Source organism: Littorina saxatilis, linkage group LG12 (genome assembly GCF_037325665.1).
Source record: "Littorina saxatilis isolate snail1 linkage group LG12, US_GU_Lsax_2.0, whole genome shotgun sequence".
Classification (NCBI taxonomy): Eukaryota; Metazoa; Mollusca; class Gastropoda; order Littorinimorpha; family Littorinidae; genus Littorina; species Littorina saxatilis.
In genome coordinates, this window is record NC_090256.1 from 6,219,034 (window position 1) to 6,238,876 (window position 19,843).

Below are 19,843 nucleotides of genomic sequence, written 5' to 3' on the forward strand. Positions count from 1 at the left end.
AGGTTAGATGTAGCTGTCTTTCATTTACTTTCCTTACTTCCCTTCATTTGTTTCTGTCTCAATTTGTTTGATTGGTGGGTTTTTTCTCCATGTACACCATAGAGTACATGATTGTTGTTGGCACGCTTGATAAAATACTTGCTATTTGTACTCTGGAGAAACAAAATCTGTACCAAGATGCCAACAGATATGTGAACAAAATCTGTACCAAGATGCTAACAGATATGTGAACAAAATCCCAAGAGTTAAGTTTGAAGCCTTCCTCCTTTTCAGTTTATTGGTTTCAGATTTTCTCTTCACATAACGTCTGCAAATTTACCTGTCTTTTGACACTTCCTCTCTTTGTAGACCTGATTTGTGTGTGTGTGTGTGTCTGTGTCTGTGTCTGTGTGTGTGTGTGTGTGTGTGTGTGTGTGTGTGTGTGTGTGTTGTTTCACTGTTTATATTTTAAGACTCAAACTTTATACTGTGGTTTCACTTTTCTCTATTTTACTACTAAATTTAATTTGTACTTATCACGAAAGGCAAGAAGGCAGAAAAGAAACAGCAGGGCAAAGATTCAGCTCACAGCAAGGCCTCGCAAGGCAAGTCACCGGTGTCTGAAGGGCGGCAGTCCAAGAAAAGAGGATCGGGAGCGGATGCCAAGTCTCAGATCAGCGACCAGGATAGTGAGATCAACGCTGCTGACTATGTGCCTGTGGTCAAGGAGGCAGTGATAGGTGGGTGTCATAGACATTCTTCAGCTAGTCAAAGACTCAAAACTTACAGACTCAATGACTTTGATAGTCTGCAGCTAGGTCAAACACAGTCCAACCTGTCTATATATATGGGAGCATCAGACCCTCCTCAAGGGGGACCGAGATTTACAAAGCAAAGTCCCTTTGTGGGGGACGTATCACCAGGTAATCTAGTCCTGAGGAGGACCACTGTTTATATATATATATATATATAAAACATCAGAAATTGTGAAAGAAACAATTGAAAGTCAGCAGAGACTTTCTTCCGAGATTTGTTAAAATCTCTTAGCAGAGATAGAAACAAGTATCCCTTCACAGACGGCCTATTGGGAGCATCAGACCCTCCTCAAGGGGGATCGGGATTTACAGAGCAAAGTCCCTTTGTGGGGGACTATTGCAAGGTAATCTAGTCCTGAGGAGGACCATTGTATTTGTACCTGGACCAGACACGTGTTACAACACTATTGTGTCTCATCAGTGGTCAGGTGGTACCGCTGGCAAGAGTTGTCAACCCATGGTATCCAACTAAGAAGCAAACCATTCTCTGAATGGTAGCTTCTGTTGGCATGGGAGACTACCCTCATCTGACAACCCCAAGAGGATATCTGTGAAGGGAAACACTTTGATTTAAGGCCAAAGTGTAGAATTGATATTTATTAAGAAAGAATTTAGAAATTTAGACAAGTTTTAACCAAGAAATTAGGTTAAAACAAGGGAAATTTGAAAAAGCCTAAAGGGAGGTAACTGTACCAGCCTGCAGATCCAGAAATGGATACGCGAACAAGTTAGATCTAATTTTGAAAAGGTTAAACAGGAAAAGCGGTCAACTTTTCACTGCTGTTCAACACAGGACTTGGTAAAGAAGAAGTTTTCTGCCTTATTCAATTGGATCGCTTTAAAGGCGATGCAACTTTCACGGTGACCACATTATAAAACATCAGAAATTGTGAAAGAAACAATTGAAAGTCAGCAGAGACTTTCTTCCGAGATTTGTTAAAATCTCTTAGCAGAGATAGAGAGAGAAATAAGTATCCCTTCACAGACAGCCTATTGGGAGCTTCAGACCCTCCTCAAGGGGGACCGAGATTATATATATATATATATATACTAGATGATTACCCGCTTCGCCGGATACGGGTGTCAATACAAATTAAGGCAAAAGTTGTTGCACAGGATGTTGTGAAGTATGATTTCCTTGTCGTGGAACAGTTGAACAATCACATGTTCTTAATCACAAGATCTAGAGTTACTTCATTTGATCAACCAGCAAGCGTAAACTGTTATTGTGGGAGGACATTTAATGTTATCAGATACGAACTCATGTAACTGTCAAGTAGAGCTGCTATTTGCGTAGATCGTACCACCTTCTTTAAGAGAGGTTCTATTATTTTGTCAACCAGCAAGTATAAATTACACTAACTAGTCTTCTTGAATATTTTAAATTATCAGTCACATAAATATGATCTCATTCAACTTTTGATTTTAAATATTTGCATAGTACCGCCTCCTGCCCCAAAGGAGGAGGACAAGAAAGAGATTGGGTATGGTAATTTGATTCCAACAGAAGAAGTGAAGGAGCTCGTCTTTGGTAACTTGACGTACAGTGTTTTTCTTGCATGAATTTGTTAATTAAATCACTGAGGAACTTGTCTTTCTTTGGTACCTCTGGCTTGTGTTTTCTGCTGGAAGATTCTGTTAAAATCTTATACAAACAGTCCAAGTCATGACAAAAACATTATCCAAAATCCTCCTTGTCTTGCATGCATATCTTATCCCAGCGAAGCTGGGGGTATTTCACGAACGCTATACTGTAATCGACTTGAGAAATGTTCATGCCGATAATACATAATAAAGAAGGATTCTTTGTGCCCAAACTGGGGCTATAGTTGGGGATAGAAGTTCACCAAAAATTGGGAACATACTAACTAAAAAAACAGTTGGTGTCGACCAATTCTTTGATTTTTGATCCAACGCCACCCAGGGCCGCTTTGTTGTGGTAGAATTTCTAAGACTACGGCAATTATGCTTGCGCAAGTAGATGACGTCACGATGTTTTTACGTCAAAGCATCGTGACGTCATCCCCTCTATTGAGACTTTCTCTCGCTCGCATGGCATGTGTTTGTTTGCATGTTTATGTGCACAAGTGCGTGTCTGTGTCTGTGTGTGTGTCTGTGTCTGTGTGTGTGTCTGTGTGTGTGTCTGTGTCTGTGTCTGTGTCTGTGTCTGTGTGTGTCTGTGTCTGTGTCTGTGTGTGTCTGTGTCTGTGTCTGTGTGTGTCTGTGTCTGTGTCTCTGTGTCTGTGTCTGTGTGTGTCTGTGTCTGTGTGTCTGTGTCTGTGTCCGTGTCAGTGTCTGTGTCTATGTGTGTCTGTGTGTGTGTGTGTGTGTCTGTGTGTCTCTGTGTCTCTGTGTCTCTGTGTGTCTGTGTCTGTGTCTGTGTGTGTGTGTGTTTGTCTGACTGTGTCTGTCTGTGTCTGTGTCTGTGTCTGTCTGTCTGTCTGTGTCTGTCTGTCTGTGTCTGTCTGTGTCTGTGTCTGTCTGTGTCTGTGTCTGTGTCTGTGTCTGTGTCTTTGTCTGTGTCTTTGTCTGTGTCTGTGTCTGTGTCCGTGTCTGTGTGTGTGTCTGTGTGTCTGTGTCTGTGTCCGTGTCCGTGTCCGTGTCTGTGTCTGTGTGTCTGTGTCTGTCTGTGTCTGTGTCTGTGTGTGTCTGTGTCTGTGTATGTGTGTGTCTGTGTGTGTCTGTGTCTGTGTCTGTCTGTGTCTGTCTGTGTCTGTGTGTGTCTGCGTGTCTGTCTGTGTCTGTGTGTCTGTGTCTGTGTGTGTCTGTGTCTGTGTCTGTCTGTCTGTCTGTCTGTCTGTGTCTGTGTCTGTCTGTGTCTGTGTCTGTCTGTGTCTGTGTCTGTGTCTGTCTGTGTCTGTGTCTGTCTGTGTCTGTCTGTGTCTGTCTGTGTCTGTGTCTGTGTGTCTGTGTCTGTCTGTGTATGTGTCTGTGTCTGTGTGTCTGTGTGTCTGTGTCCATGTGTCTGTGTCTGTGTCTGTGTCTGTGTCTGTGTGTGTCTGTGTGTCTGTGTGTGTGTCTGTGTGTGTCTGTGTCTGTGTGTCTGTGTCTGTGTGTTTGTGTCTGTGTCTGTGTCTGTCTGTGTCTGTGTGTGTGTCTGTCTGTCTGTGTCTGTCTGTGTCTGTCTGTGTCTGTGTCTGTGTCTGTGTCTGTGTGTTTGGATTTCTTTTGCACCATCACTACTCTTGATTTGGTTATGTAGTGCCAGAGAAAGATCTGTTGACCACATTTTGAATGCATTGGCATGATGACATTTTATGCTGCATGCTAGAACACACACATGCACCACACTCACGCACACACACACACACACACACACACACACACACACACACACACACACACACACACACACACACACACACACATACACACATGTTCACACACTGCATGTGTGTTTCTGATTCTTGTTGGAAGGTTTGACATGTTTTCACATCCTTTTGGTTGACAGTTTGAAATAATCAGATGACAAATTTAGATTAAAAATATTACCCATATATTCATCTGTTTGCGAGATATATTATCAGAGATTTTGTGCTGCTAATTAATTGCAGGTGCTAAAAATGTAAGCGAATACCTTCCTAAACGTAAATTTAGTGTTATTACTTCAGATCGTGTGCTGGAAATTAGATCGTTTTATAAAAAATATGTTTTTTACAATTTTCAGATTTTTAATGACCAAAGTCATTAATTAATTTTTAAGCCACCAAACTGAAATGGCAATACCGAAGTCCGGCCTTTGTTGAAGGTTGCTTGGCCAAAATATCAATCAATTTGATTGAAAAATGAGGGTGTGACAATGCCGTCTCAACTTTTACAAAACGCCGGATATGACGTCATCAAAGACATTTATCGAAAAAAAGAAAAATACGTCCGGGGATATCATTCCCAGGAACTTTCATGTCAAATTTCATAAAGATCGGTCTAGTAGTTTAGTCTGAATCGCTCTACACACACACACACAGACAGACAGACACACACACACACACACACACACACATACACCACGACCCTCGTCTCGATTCCCCCTCTATGTTAAAACATTTAGTCAAAACTTGACTAAATGTAAAAAGACACTGGAAAAATGGCATCAAAATTGTTATTTAAAAGTGAATATACCTGCACTATAGAAAAATAGTATCAAAATTGTTATTTAAAAGTGAATATACCTGCACTATAGAAAAATAGTATCAAAATTGTTATTTGAATTTATCATCTGCAGGTGTCTTGCCCAAGAACCCCAACCTGAGCATCAACGACTTGTTCAGTGTCCAGCAGCTGGACGCCTTGGTCAGATCGCACGTCCTGCTGGCCGAACTTACCGGCAGAGATGGCGCCTGCTATGCGGACATCCTGCTGCAGGCCTATGGCTACTTGATGCAACTGTGGAAGGTGGGTGGGGGTTGGGAATTGTGTGGGTCTATTTAAAGATGCCGTTCTTTCTGTTATAATAATAATAATAATGCAAACTTTTATAGCGCTATTCTAGAGAAATGTCTACTCTTAGCGCTTTACAATACATACATCGACCAAGCATACTATACACGCACAGGCAAAGAAACCGACCAAACATAACCAACAAACTATACATGCACAGGCAAAGAAAACGACCAAACATACAATACACGCACAGGCAAAGATATAACGACCAAACATAAGCAAACATACTATGACCATGTGATGATCATGTACACCACCATATTCAGTGTAAAAAGCTAGAGCTCTGTGCTCACCAAGACAAAGAAAACATTATAAACAAGTCAAATGTTTTGCCTGTGTAGGCCTCTTCTGGACAACATTTTGTACAACTGTGATGTGATGACTGACATTATCATCGACACAGGAAAGGTCATAGAAAAATGGCCTTTTTGTTTCAAAGTTCAAAGCAGAGACATAATGGTGGGAAAGTATGAAAGAAGATAAACAAACAAACAAACAAGTAACCCAAAGCGTGAAAACAAAGTGACATCGGAGCGTGAATCAGTGTTCTTCTGCTGTGCTGCAGGTGCTGATGGAAGAGGCTGGTTTTGCCATCAAGGAGATTGCCAAGAACCAAGCGGCACAGGCAGAAGTCGCCTCCAACACCAAGGGAAAAAACTCTGGAAAGAAAGGAGGAAAAGAGAAGGAGGTGAGCTCGTTGTTTTGCGTACTAATATTGAAGGGAGCGGCACACTTTTCCTTCTCTCTGATTACTCTCTGAAATACTGCCTGCCAAAAGTGTATCCTCATGTATCCTCATGCTGAGTGAGACATATAAACATCTAAAAAAAATTACTTTATTTTAATTTGTTTTACATAATTTGGGACATGTTCGGACATTTGTTAAGTTTGGACAGCTTGAGTGTATGCTTCCTAATTTCTCTGCTACACTATAGTTTCCTGACCTCAGCAAGGGATAGTTCACTGTATGTTACTGAGTTAGTAAGTTGTAGTTAGTAAGTTGTTGTTAAGGATGTAATGACAATGGAAGACAACTTATACCCCTTTATTTACATTGGCCTCTTCCCCCCGCGGGTTAGGGGGAAGAATTTACCCGATGCTCTCCAGCATGTCGTAAGAGGCGACTAACGGATTCTGTTTCTCCTTTTACCCTTGTTAAGTGTTTCTTGTATAGAATATAGTCAATGTTTGTAAATAATAATAATAATAAGAACATTTATATAGCGCTAAATCAAAAACTTTCGTTAAAAAGGCTTGCTCTAAGCGCTTGACATCTAAACTAAAACGTCATTCACACTCTTTACAATGATGTACAAGAACTGGTCAAGCAGTATGTAAGAAATGTTAAGTCCTTTGTACTGGAAACTTGCATTCTCCCAGTAATTAAGGTCATATATTGTACTACGTTGCAAGCCCCTGGAGCAATTTTTTGATTAGTGCTTTTGTGAACAAGAAACAATTGACAAGTGGCTCTATCCCATCTCCCCCCCTTTCCCCCGTCGCGATATAACCTTCGTGGTTGAAAACGACGTTAAACACCAAATAAAGAAAGAAAGAAACATTGGCCTCTCTTCTCATTCCAGAAAGAGCTCTCTTGCATCCAATGAGTCCTGTTCTCCTGTTTCTTCTTCAACTCTGTTTATTGTTCCAATCGAATTACTTTAACAATGAAACACCCCTTTTAAGACCCCCCAATTTAAGACTCCCTCCTTTTTAAGACCTATTGTTTTCTGAGACTCTCTGCCTATTACCTGTGTGATTTGTACCCCCATGTTCCGACTACCTCCCTTTTAAGCCCTGATTTTCTCTTAGGTCTTAATATCATGTTTGTAAGTGTCTGAAAATCAATCAAGCAGATGCTAAATGATTTTATCTTGTGTCGAACCAACTGCATATGCAGGCGGCTCCAGCGAAAGAAAAACCCAAGCGTAAGGGACCGCTGGACTCTCTTCCGGACATGCTGGAGGACTGGGCAGTGTATGATGCCCCTGATGAGGTTAGTATTGCTGAAAGGTGTTGAATTTGTCTGTCTGTCAGTCTGTGCAGACCTGTTTACCCTTACGATTTTGGCGTAATTTATTACGATTTTCTGCAAAAAATACGCCATTCCGCTATCCGTGTCAAGACTACGATTTTCATTAAAAAAAAAAAGTAAAAAAAAAATTCAAATGTTTGGCATTGGTTTTTTTCAATGGTAAAATGGGGTGAAAAAGCACATGACTGACCAGAGATCATGTCTGTCTGATGAGACGCTGGAGAGCCTTCTAGTGGTGAAGTCTCGCCCTCATGCGGCAAGCGCAAGTACAGTAGAGAAGCGCTTGACACACTGAAAAAGGCCTACAGTGAGCAAAAGAAAAAGAATCAGTGATGCATGTGCTTTTGATGTGATCTTCTTTGAAATTATGATGACTACAAAAACTGACTGATGTGTTTTGTTTGTGAATGATGGATATAGGTGCATGATTGCGTTTCGCAGACACAGTTGTCATGTGCGTTGTAATTGGCGACAAATGCTGGATGATTACTATTTTTGTGCCAGGATTACTATTTTTGGGGCTGAGCATTACTCCAAAACACTTATGGGGGTAAACAGGTCTGTCTATATCTGTGTGCGAGAAAGAGGGAGAGTGTGTGTGTTTGGGCTGAGCTTGTGTCTGAGTCTGTGTCTCTTGTTTGTGCGCATGTGCAAGTGCACATACCTGTATCTGCTTGTGGGGTGGTTTTCGTACGGCCTTCAGAATTAACATATCTCAGCTCCAACTAGTTTAAATGTTCCTTGCAGGCTATTGAGGCTTTCCAGAGCGAGGTCATGAAGACGAGTGGACTGAATGAACACACCTTGCCCAAGCCTGTGAGTATTTCTTTGTCAGTCTGGTCATTTTGATACATGTATATCAGTCTAAGATCTTCATTTTATTTACATACAGTACTTGTGATTAATGGATTCCCTTGGGGCTATCTGACATTGCATGTATGTTGGTAAAAGTAACAGTCAAAGGGAGTACAGAAGGCATCTTTATTGTCATTGCATGTATGTTGGTAACAAAAATAGACTACGGACTATAAGGCGCTACTAGTACTACTAGTACTATTTATTTATTTATATGGGAGATTTATATAGCGCTTGACGTTCTCTAAGCGCTTTACATATTAATTTCTGCCGTGTGAGATGGAATTTTTTACACAATATATCACGCATTCACATCAGCCAGTAAATCTCAAGCCATTACGGCGAATATTTACTTTTCACTGCCTATTATTCCAAGTCACACGGGTATTTGGTGGACATTTTTTATCTATGCCTATACATTTTTGCCAGGAAAGACCCTTTTGTCAATCGTGGGATCTTTAACGTGCACACCCCAATGTAGTGTACACGAAGAGACCTCGGTTTTTTGTCTCATCCGAAAGACTAGCACTTGAACCCACCACCTGGGCTAGGAAAGGGGGAAGAAAATTGTTTACGCCCCGACCCAGGGTCGAACTCGCAACCTCTCGCTTCCGAGGCAAGTGCACTTTACCACTCGGCCACCCTTTACTACCCTGGCCAAGTTTCTTCTCAAGACATCAAAGAGACCGCCCCATAGGTTAAACTGGGTCACTGACCCCGGTGCAGGGAGTGCTACCCTGGCTAAGTGGGGGTTGCGCCCTATATAACGAAGCGCCTTGTATAGTCCCGAAAGTACGGTAGTCTGAGACTACTAATTGAGAGGTCAGTCCTCTCATGGGAGGTTCCACTCTACATGTATCCCATTTTGTTTGTGCAGATGCTGACCCTGTATTACCTGGACAGCCTGACCAAGCAGCTGAGAGACCTGGGCTACACCCACCTGACTCTACCTGTGTTGGCGCTGGAGGATGCTTTCTCTCGTTCCATACTGAAGAACCACGCCCTCATGGTCCTTGTGCATGCAAGGTGGGTTGTAGTTGTTGTTGGTGATGATGGTGGTGATGATGATGGTAATGGTTGAGCTTGTGATGACGCCCTCATGGTCCTCGTGCATGCGAGGTGGGTTGTAGTTGTGGTTGGTGATGATGGTGGTGATGATGATGGTAATGTTTGAGCTTGTGATGACGCCCTCATGGTCCTCGTGCATGCAAGGTGGGTTGTAGTTGTTGGTGATGATGGTGGTAATGATGATGCTAATGGTTGAGCTTGTGATGACGCCCTCATGGTCCTCGTGCATGCAAGGTGGGTTGTAGTTGTTGTTGGTGATGATGGTGGTAATGATGATGCTAATGGTTGAGCTTGTGATGACGCCCTCATGGTCCTCGTGCATGCAAGGTGGGTTGTAGTTGTTGGTGATGATGATGGTGGTAATGATGATGCTAATGGTTGAGCTAGTGATGACGACAACAACAACAATGAAGAGGATGAGGATAATGTTGACCACAATTACAACAATGATGATGAGGATGATGACGACGATGGGGAGAATAGTAAAGAACAAAGAGAAAGAGGATCGAAAAGGGAAGACTGGCAAGAGTAACGGTAACAGTATGAGCAAAAAGCAAGTACAATCACTAAATGTTCTATTTACATGTTGATGTTTTAGGGCACTGGAAAAAAATGAAGATAACATCATGAAAGGATCTTATTAGAGGAGGATGTTTCGGAGCACTGGAAAAAATAAAAATAACATCAAAGATAACAATCTTTTAAATGTCAGTGAAAATAATTACGAATGGCAATGATGATGTTTGACGGAATTGAAATTTGAAGTCAAAAGAATAATAGTGACATCAAAGACAGCAATCTTAGTGACAACAACAGCAAACACAAATGATAATGATCGCTGAATTCCATGATGTTTCAGGGCACTGGAGGTCTGCCAAGAACTAGATCTGAAGGTGGGCTGTGAGTTCCATGAAGCCGTCATTGGTAGCATGCGCATTCGTGAGGAAGATCAGTCCATGTGAGTACTGTTCTTTTCTTCTGATTTCCTTTGCTCTTAAGGTCACTGTCACTTTGGATGATATCTCTGCAACCATTAGATGAACGATCACTTATACAATTTGAAATTTAGTAGTATGTGTCAGATGTTTGAGGCCTTTAAAATGAGATGACACCTTCTAATAAAGTACACTCTCTTCTGCTGTGTGTATCATACAGCAAACAATCCCCGTCATGAAAGAACACCTGCTATTGGGGGCCCCGCAGCTCAGTTGGTAGAGGATAAGGATAAGATAAGATAGAGCACTGGACTTGTGATGCGTGGGTCACTGGTTTGAATCCGGGTCAGGATGGATATAGGTCAACTTTATGTGCAGACTCAGAGATCATTTCCTTGTCTCACCCTGATGTCACTACTGTGGCACATGAAAGACCTGGGTCATTCTACCAGAAGTGCAGGTGGCTGATTGCACCTAAACACACACACACCTGGGTAGTGCAACCCTGTCGCTGCTAGCTTTCCACTGGAAGGAAGGGACCCACATTTCCCAGCAGTAGGACAATAAAGTAATGAAAATAGAAAATAAATAAAGGGTGTTGTCTCCAAGGGATCGTGATTGTGGTGAATTATGGTTTTTCTTGCAAAGGATGTGTGGTGGGGCATTGGGAATTATGAGGGACCCCCCGCGGGTTAGGGGGAAGAATTTACCCGATGCTCCCCAGCATGTCGTAAGAGGCGACTAACGGATTCTGTTTCTCCTTTTACCCTTGTTAAGTGTTTCTTGTATAGAATATAGTCAATGTTTGTAAAGATTTTAGTCAAGCAGTATGTAAGAAATGTTAAGTCCTTTGTACTGGAAACTTGCATTCTCCCAGTAAGGTCATATATTGTACTACGTTGCAAGCCCCTGGAGCAATTTTTTGATTAGTGCTTTTGTGAACAAGAAACAATTAACAAGTGGCTCTATCCCATCTCCCCCCCTTTCCCCGTCGCGATATAACCTTCGTGGTTGAAAACGACGTTAAACACCAAATAAAGAAAGAATTAAGAGGGAAGCTGATGACTAATGCTGTTGTGGTTTGTTTAATATGTTGCATTGTTTTCCGTGGTTCAGGTCCAGGCAGGAGGTAGCGGTGTGGAAGGAGAAGCAGATGCAAGTGGCTCGCGAGGAGATGCGAATCAAAGAAACCTTGTCTCGCATGACAGCTGGATTGTCTGACAAGTCTGTCAACACGCAGCCCTCCAACAAAACCACCAAGGTAATAATAAAAAAATTAAAAAAAGGTATGTTATTGGATCGTTTAATTATGACAAAGCAAAACGATAAGGTAACTGACCCAGCGGTCTTTTTATCACCAAGGTTATGATTATAACTGAGCTAATTCGAAAGACAGGGTATGGCTGCCTTAATGAATGGCAGGCTAGAAAATCTCATCCTGAACAAAATCACCTGTCTGTCTGTCTGTCTGCAACTCATGATCATAGCTTTGTTTTGTTTTACTAGTCTGGCCCCCAGTATTGAAGCTGGGGAGGGGCACTGCACTGCCGACTGTCTGTCTGTCTGCAACTCATGATCATAGCTTTGTTTTGTTTTACTAGTCTGGCCCCCAGTATTGAAGCTGGGGAGGGTCACTGCACTGCCGACTGTCTGTCTGTCTGCAACTCATGATCATAGCTTTGTTTTGTTTTACTAGTCTGGCCCCCAGTATTGAAGCTGGGGAGGGGCACTGCACTGCCGACTGTCTGTCTGTCTGCAACTCATGATCATAGCTTTGTTTTGTTTTACTAGTCTGGCCCCCAGTATTGAAGCTGGGGAGGGGCACTGCACTGCCGACTGTCTGTCTGTCTGCAACTCATGATCATAGCTTTGTTTTGTTTTACTAGTCTGGCCCCCAGTATTGAAGCTGGGGAGGGGCACTGCACTGCCGACTGTCTGTCTGTCTGCAACTCATGATCATAGCTTTGTTTTGTTTTACTAGTCTGGCCCCCAGTATTGAAGCTGGGGAGGGGCACTGCACTGCCGACTGTCTGTCTGTCTGCAACTCATGATCATAGCTTTGTTTTGTTTTACTAGTCTGGCCCCCAGTATTGAAGCTGGGGAGGGGCACTGCACTGCCGACTGTCTGTCTGTCTGCAACTCATGATCATAGCTTTGTTTTGTTTTACTAGTCTGGCCCCCAGTATTGAAGCTGGGGAGGGGCACTGCACTGCCGACTGTCTGTCTGTCTGCAACTCATGATCATAGCTTTGTTTTGTTTTACTAGTCTGGCCCCCAGTATTGAAGCTGGGGAGGGGCACTGCACTGCCGACTGTCTGTCTGTCTGCAACTCATGATCATAGCTTTGTTTTGTTTTACTAGTCTGGCCCCCAGTATTGAAGCTGGGGAGGGGCACTGCACTGCCGACTGTCTGTCTCTTATATCGTCTGTTTGTGTCTGCTAGGCGTTTTCTTGTCACCAGGTTCTGGTGCCTGAGTCAGTTTGACACTGCAGCTCCCCCAGTTCCATGCCTTGTAACCCTTAGAGGTGGAACTGTGGAAAACACAGTGTAACTTCACAACCTGCCACAAACCAGTTCCATGCCTTGTAACCCTTAGAGGTGGAACTGTGGAAAACACAGTGTAACTTCACAACCTGCCACACCCCAGTTCCATGCCTTGTAACCCTTAGAGGTGGAACTGTGGAAAACACGGTGGAACTTCACAACCTGCCACACCCCAGTTCCATGCCTTGTAACCCTTAGAGGTGGAACTGTGGAAAACACAGTGGAACTTCACAACCTGCCACACCCCAATTTCCAGACCCCCCCTTTCAACCTTGGATTTTCTGATTTCGTGTTCATAATCAATGTAAATGTACATTTATTTGAAGACTCCTTCCTTTGTAAGACTTAATTGTTTAAGTCTTAAAAGGAGGTTCCACTGCACTTGTTGCCTTCCAAGATACAGCTCAGAAAAAATATATTGAGATGAAGACACTTGTTTTATTGTGAAGTTCTTCTGTCTTCAGAGTGCAGAGGATGAACCTATGATGCTCCGACACATAAACAGACACTCCCTGTGACCTTTTTTTTGACAAAACAAAGACAAATGTTTTACTGTGGTGGTCATCTGTTTCCAGAGTGTAGAGGATGGACCCATGGTGGTGCACATTGGGATCACCCTGGGTGCGGTCAGTCTTCGTGCGGTTTGGACAGACATGGCAGAAGTCCTCATCAGACTGGTAGGTTTGAAGCTGCATGGATGCCAGACTGCTGGAATAATGGAGAATTGTTAGAGGTGGAGAAGCAATTCTGTTGATCAGGGATACATTTAATCTGACATTTTTTGTATACTTTACCGGTAAAAATGTCACAATATAATGGAAACGAGATTGATAGCCGTACATGCATGATGTTTGACCCCTAACTTCTTCCCAACGATTGTGGTGGAATCAATGTGTTTAGTCCTTAGTTTGACTGGCTGGAGTTACTGGTTTCTCGTTATAAGAAACACCACTGAATAATGTTGATGCTTTGTTGGGTAAAGGAATGAAGGAGGAGGTATGGTCATGTCAATAACGATCGACCACTCAAGGGACCCACCAAAAATGGTCGTTATAGACAGATGGTTGCTATGGATGGGTGAATTATTTAGGGGGAACAGGTATCATTTAGGGTAGTTGTTGTGAGCAGGTGGTTGTTACTGAGAGGTGGTCACCAGAACCGGTTGGACTGTACTGTGTTGACAACATGGCAGAATCCTCACCTGGAAACACTATGTAAGTATTGTCTTATATGCATGAAGAGTTGGTCTTCTCATATTGTAAGTAAAGTGTACAGTGGTACCTTCAATGAAAGGACACCCTTGGGACCTTCATAAAAGTGTTCCTGTATTACAGGTGACCTGGCATGACAGGTACATTTTTGTCGAGATAGTGCACAAAGGCATAAGAGAAGGTCATCTCATCGGAGGGACCTTGCGGTGCAGGTACCACTGTACAACCGTTTGTCTGAAAGTGTCAATTCATAGTATAGTCTGTGTAGTGACCATGTGTTACTTACTAGGATTTCTGTGTTCCAGGGATATCTTCAAAGCGCCAGAGAATACCTGAATGAAGCCAACATTGCGGCAGAGGTAACACTTACCTTTTTGATATAATCAATACTCTTTCCCCAACCCTCACCCCCCCCCACCCCAGTCAGTAGGTTAATTACCATAGTGCAGAACAAGGCTAGAATTTGTTGGAATTGTATTGCCTTTGAGAGAACTACAATTATTTCCTTTTAATTGATTTTCATACTTTATGATCCCATAGCTGGGAAGTTTGGGTCGCTTCGTATCGATCCATCCAGTGGAAAGGTAGAAGCAACAAGAGCGGTACTTAGCCAGGTGTATGCAGATCTAGGTGTAATCCACCACCTGCACTGGCAGAATGATTGAGGTCTTTAACACGCAACGGTGGTGACACAGAAGTGGGGCATGGATACCATGTCGCTACCTCACCCACAACGCCTGTGTCAAGCTGGTTGTCTCCCTCATCTTCAGTCGTATGGACTACTGCAACTCCCTTCTGGTTGGCCTCCCCGCCTCATCCATTCATGGTCTACAACGAGTCCAGAACGCTGCTGCCAGGCTGACATTGAGGAAGACGAAGCGAGACCACATCACCCCCCTACTTCGTTACTTGCACTGGCTCCCTGTCAACACCCGAATCTCCTACAAACTGTCCACTCTGGTCTACAAGTGTCTCAACGACTCTGCTCCCGAGTTCCTTCAATCCTCCCTGGACCTGTACACCCAGCCCTCCGACCGTCCCCTCCGTTCTGCTGCTGACCCACTCCGCCTTCACATCCCTCGCTCGAAACTCGCATCTGCTGGTCAGCGTGCATTTCCCTCTGCGGGCCCCTCCGTCTGGAACTCCCTGCCGCTTGAGCTTCGCCAGAGCCCCTCTCTTGACGCATTCAAGAGTAGGTTGAAGACTCAGTTCTTCCCGTAGCTGGCTGCGACTTTCATGTTCGACGTGATGTGTTGTGCCCCAAAAGACATTCTTGTGCTGTGCTCTGTGAGAGGTGTTTTCTTTGTGTTTAATATTATTTTGTTTGGACCTAGCTATTGATGTGTACTTTGTTGTTAAACAGTTGTTTGTTGTATGTTTATCAGGGTTTGCTAGTGTGTGATAGGGTTCGTGTCCGTCTGTAGATGTTAGTTTCTTTGTTAGTCCTGTGTTGACAACTCTTCGACAAGCGCTTAGAACTGTACCCACGGAATACGCGCTATATATTATATAAGCTTCATATTGATTGATTGGTTGATTGATGTCTGAGTCATAACATAAAGTTCACCTATGTCCGCCTGAACTGGAACCCATGACCTGAGGATCACAATTAGTCCAGTGCTGTACCAACTTAGCTACCAGCTTAAACATGAGGCTAACCTTAATAGTTAGTGTTATTTTATGTTCTCTTTCATAAACATTTTGTTGTTGTTGCAGGCTTTCTCCGACAGTCATCTGCGTGCTCGCATCTTGCTACTGCTGGGCAAACTGGCTTTTGAGGAGGCACAGTATGGACAGGCCATCAACTTCAGCAAGAAAGCACAGGTAAAACAACAACAACAATAACAACAACACAGAAGTGGTGGATGGGGAGACAACATCAATTCCTGCTGTTTTCATCATTATCATTTTCAATCGGCCATGTCAGTGTTCATGTTTACCAGGAATGTTACCGCTGCTCATGTGAAGTACCAGAAAAGGAATAGTCAACCGGTCATTTCTGCTGGTTTTCATTGCATTTGACAGTTTTCTGTGTCAGATGAAAGCTGTAATGCCATGTTGCTGTTTGGTCGTGATCAAGTGACTGTTTGTGTGTGGGATGTTTTGTTGTTGTGTTGAAGGTTATACTGTCCAACCTCTCTATAAAGGCAACCCAAATGACCTACGCCAAAAGGGGACAGATGGTCCCTTTGGAAAGGTGAATTACAAAGACAAATTGTCAGGAATCTTTTTGGGTGGTCACTGAGGACAGGTGGTCGTTCTCTAGGGGTGGTCACCTGGGACAGGTGGTCGTTCTCTAGGGGTGGTAACCCAGGACAGGTGGTCGTTCTCTAGGGGTGGTCACCTAGGACAGGTGGTCGTTCTCTAGGGGTGGTCACCGAGGACAGGTGGTCGTTCTCAAGGGGTGGTCACCGAGGACAGGTTGTCGTTCTCTAGGGGAGGTCACCTAGGACAGGTGGTCGTTCTCTAGGGGTGCTCACCTAGGACAGTTGGTCGTTCTCTAGGGGTGGTCACCGAGACAGGTGGTCATTCTCTAGGGGAGGTCACCCAGGACAGGTGGTCATTCTCTAGGGGTGGTCACCCAGGACAGGTGGTTGTTCTCTAGGGATGGTTACCCAGGGCAGGTGGTCGTTCTCTTGGGGTGGTCACCCAGGACAGGTGGTCGTTCTCTAGGGGTGGTCGCCCAGGACAGGTGGTTGTTCTCTAGGGGTGGTCACCCAGGACAGGTGGTCGTTCTCTAGGAGTGGTCACCGAGGACAGGTGGTTGTTCTCTAGGGGTGGTCACCCAGGACAGGTGGTCGTTCTCTAGGGGTGGTCACCGAGGACAGGTGGTCGTTCTCTAGGGGTGGTCACCCAGGACAGGTGGTCGTTCACTAGGGGAGGTCACCGAGGACAGGTGGTCGTTCTCTAGGGGGGGTCACCCAGGACAGGTGGTCGTTCTCTAGGGGTGGTCACCCAGGACAGGTGGTCGTTCTCTAGGGGTGGTCACCCAGGACAGGTGGTCGTCCTCTAGGGGTGGTCACCCAGGACAGGTGGTCGTTCTCTAGGGGAGGTCACCAAGGACAGGTGTTAGTTCTCTAGGGGAGGTCACCCAGGACAGGTGGTCATTTTCTAGGGGTGCTCACCTAGGTCAGGTGGTCGTTCTCTAGGGGGGGTCACCGAGGACAGGTGGTCGTTCTCCAGGGGTGGTCACCGAGGACAGGTGGTTGTTCTCTAGGGGTGGTCACCCAGGAAAGGTTGTCGTTCTCTAGGGGTGGTCACCGAGGACAGGTGGTCGTTCTCAAGGGGTGGTCACCGAGGACAGGTGGTCGTTCTCTAGGGGAGGTCACCTAGGACAGGTGGTCGTTCTCTAGGGGTGGTCACCCAGGACAGGTGGTCGTTCTCTAGGGGTGGTCACCCAGGACAGGTGGTCGCTCTGTAGGGGTGGTCACCCAGGACAGGTGGTCGTTCCCTAGGGGTGGTCACCCAGGACAGGTGGTCGTTCTCTAGGGGTGGTCACCCAGGACAGGTGGTCGTTCTCTAGGGGTGGTCACCCAGGCAGGTTTGACTATACCTGTATACAAGACACCTAGCGTGATCACTGGTCATGTGGAAAGGTTGCGTATGTTTCATGCCTGTGTGTCTGTCTGTATACAGGAAGTCCATGAGGGTGATGAAATGTTTTATTTCGAGGCCATCCAGCTACTGATAGACTCGGTGCACCATGACTACACCAACCGCTACAGGAAGCACGATGTAAGTAGAGCTGTTTTAGAGATATGTGTGTTGATAGACGATTTAGGTAATTAATGAAGACGGTGGAGTCTGAGTTAGTTCCCTGGCATTTTACAGTTGATGATACTGGGTAAAAGAAACCTACCATTTAATTTTGATGGAAAAGTTTTACCCTTAAAAAAATTCCATACTTTTTATGACTTGGAGAAGATAAAATGATAGAGAGACCAGCAATAATGTTATCAGTGACCCAGCCTTTACGTTTCTAATGGAAGCGTAAACCCTTTACCTTTGATATGATAAAATTGTTGCTAACGTTCTTAGAGCTAGTCTCCAGGGCTGAGGAGCACGAACCAAAAGTGGGTGCCTCCTAAATGGGAGAGAACAAACCGCCGGGTCTGATTCATTGAAATTATAAAAAGTCTCAATTTCTACCAATACAACACTGCGGCGTGCTCCCACCCGGTTGGTACCTTTCTCATGCACCTCGCCCCAGGTACCTGAGGTGGATGAGGTCATTAAACAACAACATCACCCTTGTTTGTCTTTTGACAGGCCAAGAAGCTGCTGGTGACCGCCCTCAACGAGTTCTACCAGATCACCAACGACCGACCGAACCGCGCTGCCTCCCTGGGCTTCATCATGACTGTGCTGGAGGCAAAGTATGTTCTGCTGAGTTAAAACAGATTGGGTCGTTTTTGGCTCACGTAAGTGTAGCCTATGCGATCGTAACTTTGTCTGTCTGTGCGTGCGTGCGTATGTGCGTGCATGCGTGTGTATGTCTGTGGTAGAAACTCTAACATTTGAATACGTCACATTACATTGACGTCACATTATGACGTAAGAGGGTTAGACGTCACGCGATGGAATTACTGAAAGTCTCGGTGATTGTTATTTTGAGCGCGCCGAGACTATTTGGCAGTCGTGTCCATGTAAGTAGGCTACATGCAGACAGACAGATCTAGATCTAGTGTCTCGCTTTCTTGCACAGTTTCACCTATGCTCTTTCTGTGTGTGTGTGTGTGTGTGTGTGTGTGTGTGTGTGTGTGTGTGTGTGTGTGTGTGTATGTGTGACGGAGTGTGTTACTGTTTGTCGATTTCTTACGTGAGCCTCTTGTTGCTTGGTGCTTTAAGTGTTCAGCAAGACAGATTCTACCAAGCACAGATGGATGCAGTCATTATTTGTTTTTCTTCAACAATTTTTTATTCAGGCAAGCACAGATTTACAATGACAAATTAAAAAGCATTCTTATTGATACTGATAAGTCACAGCAATGACAGAGTTGAACATATATGGGTCGTTTTCAGAAAAGGTATTCAGATGTGTGACAAGAAGTTGCTAAAACAAAGTTTTGCTCAGGAACTTGAAAATTGAGTTGTATTAAAGTCAACACTTCCACACACAGGAATCAGCAAACATTGGGATATTTAATCAATTGCTTGCTTTGCAGGAGGTGATCAAACATCATCGGAGGCCTAGTGTAACAGTTGCTACATGGTAACCAAATGGTTCTGAAAAACATGTTTAACCCTTTCGCTGCCAATCAAAACTTGCGTATGTGCATTCCTGACTGCCAGGGAATATTGGAGTTCGGGGTGTAATAATTCACAAAAAATTCTAGTTCCAAACTGGCAGTAGGTAGGTAAGTAAAACCTATGTTATTTTTAAGGGAAATTGAACCAAGAATCTGTTTTTAGTGTCTAATCGTGGAAATAATAATTAGTTTGGCTTATAATGATGTTTAAATATGAACTTTTGAATAAATCAGTCCGGCGCATCTTCCGGTGCCTGTGGATCAAACACAGGTGGCTGTTTTGTTCCCTCCAAGAAAGGATTATAATCACTATCATCTACCTGTTTCCAACGAATCGTCCGAAAGATCTCCCCCTTCCCCTGTCAGTATCCATAATCATTTGCACCGTCTGTAGCGTCAGTCCGGCTTTGTTTTTCCCTACTAGGGCCCGGTTGACTGTCACCGTCAGCCATTTTGACGAGTCAAGATTTCTCTCCCCTACCCTGTCGCCAAGGCCGAAAATAGCCTTCAGACGCAAAACCGTGTCACCATTTATGTTTATTCATGAGAATGAGGTATCCTACCAAGCCATTGGCTGCTATTTTTGTGTCAGCAGTGACATAGCATTTCTGGAAAATTCCGGAACGGTGAAGACGGGTAAACCCGTCCTAAGGCGCTGCGGCTGCACAAGCGCATGACGGGTATACCCGTCCTAAGGCAGTCAAGTGGTTA

At 44.3% G+C, this 19,843-nt stretch overlaps 1 protein-coding gene across 1 annotated transcript in view; it reads left to right on the top strand.

Moving 5' to 3' along the window:
• The window catches only part of LOC138981137 (cilia- and flagella-associated protein 46-like), a 130,067-nt gene that overhangs the window by 68,597 nt on the left and 41,627 nt on the right, over positions 1 to 19,843 (top strand). Inside the window, exons 36-49 of the mRNA XM_070353974.1 lie at positions 525 to 719; positions 2,236 to 2,325; positions 5,017 to 5,186; positions 5,800 to 5,922; positions 7,135 to 7,230; positions 8,017 to 8,085; positions 9,002 to 9,150; positions 10,052 to 10,150; positions 11,244 to 11,388; positions 13,248 to 13,349; positions 14,189 to 14,242; positions 15,600 to 15,707; positions 17,520 to 17,618; positions 18,153 to 18,259. Of these exons, the coding sequence (XP_070210075.1) occupies positions 525 to 719; positions 2,236 to 2,325; positions 5,017 to 5,186; positions 5,800 to 5,922; positions 7,135 to 7,230; positions 8,017 to 8,085; positions 9,002 to 9,150; positions 10,052 to 10,150; positions 11,244 to 11,388; positions 13,248 to 13,349; positions 14,189 to 14,242; positions 15,600 to 15,707; positions 17,520 to 17,618; positions 18,153 to 18,259 (1,606 nt within the window). The remainder of the gene's footprint in view (positions 1 to 524; positions 720 to 2,235; positions 2,326 to 5,016; positions 5,187 to 5,799; positions 5,923 to 7,134; positions 7,231 to 8,016; positions 8,086 to 9,001; positions 9,151 to 10,051; positions 10,151 to 11,243; positions 11,389 to 13,247; positions 13,350 to 14,188; positions 14,243 to 15,599; positions 15,708 to 17,519; positions 17,619 to 18,152; positions 18,260 to 19,843) is intronic.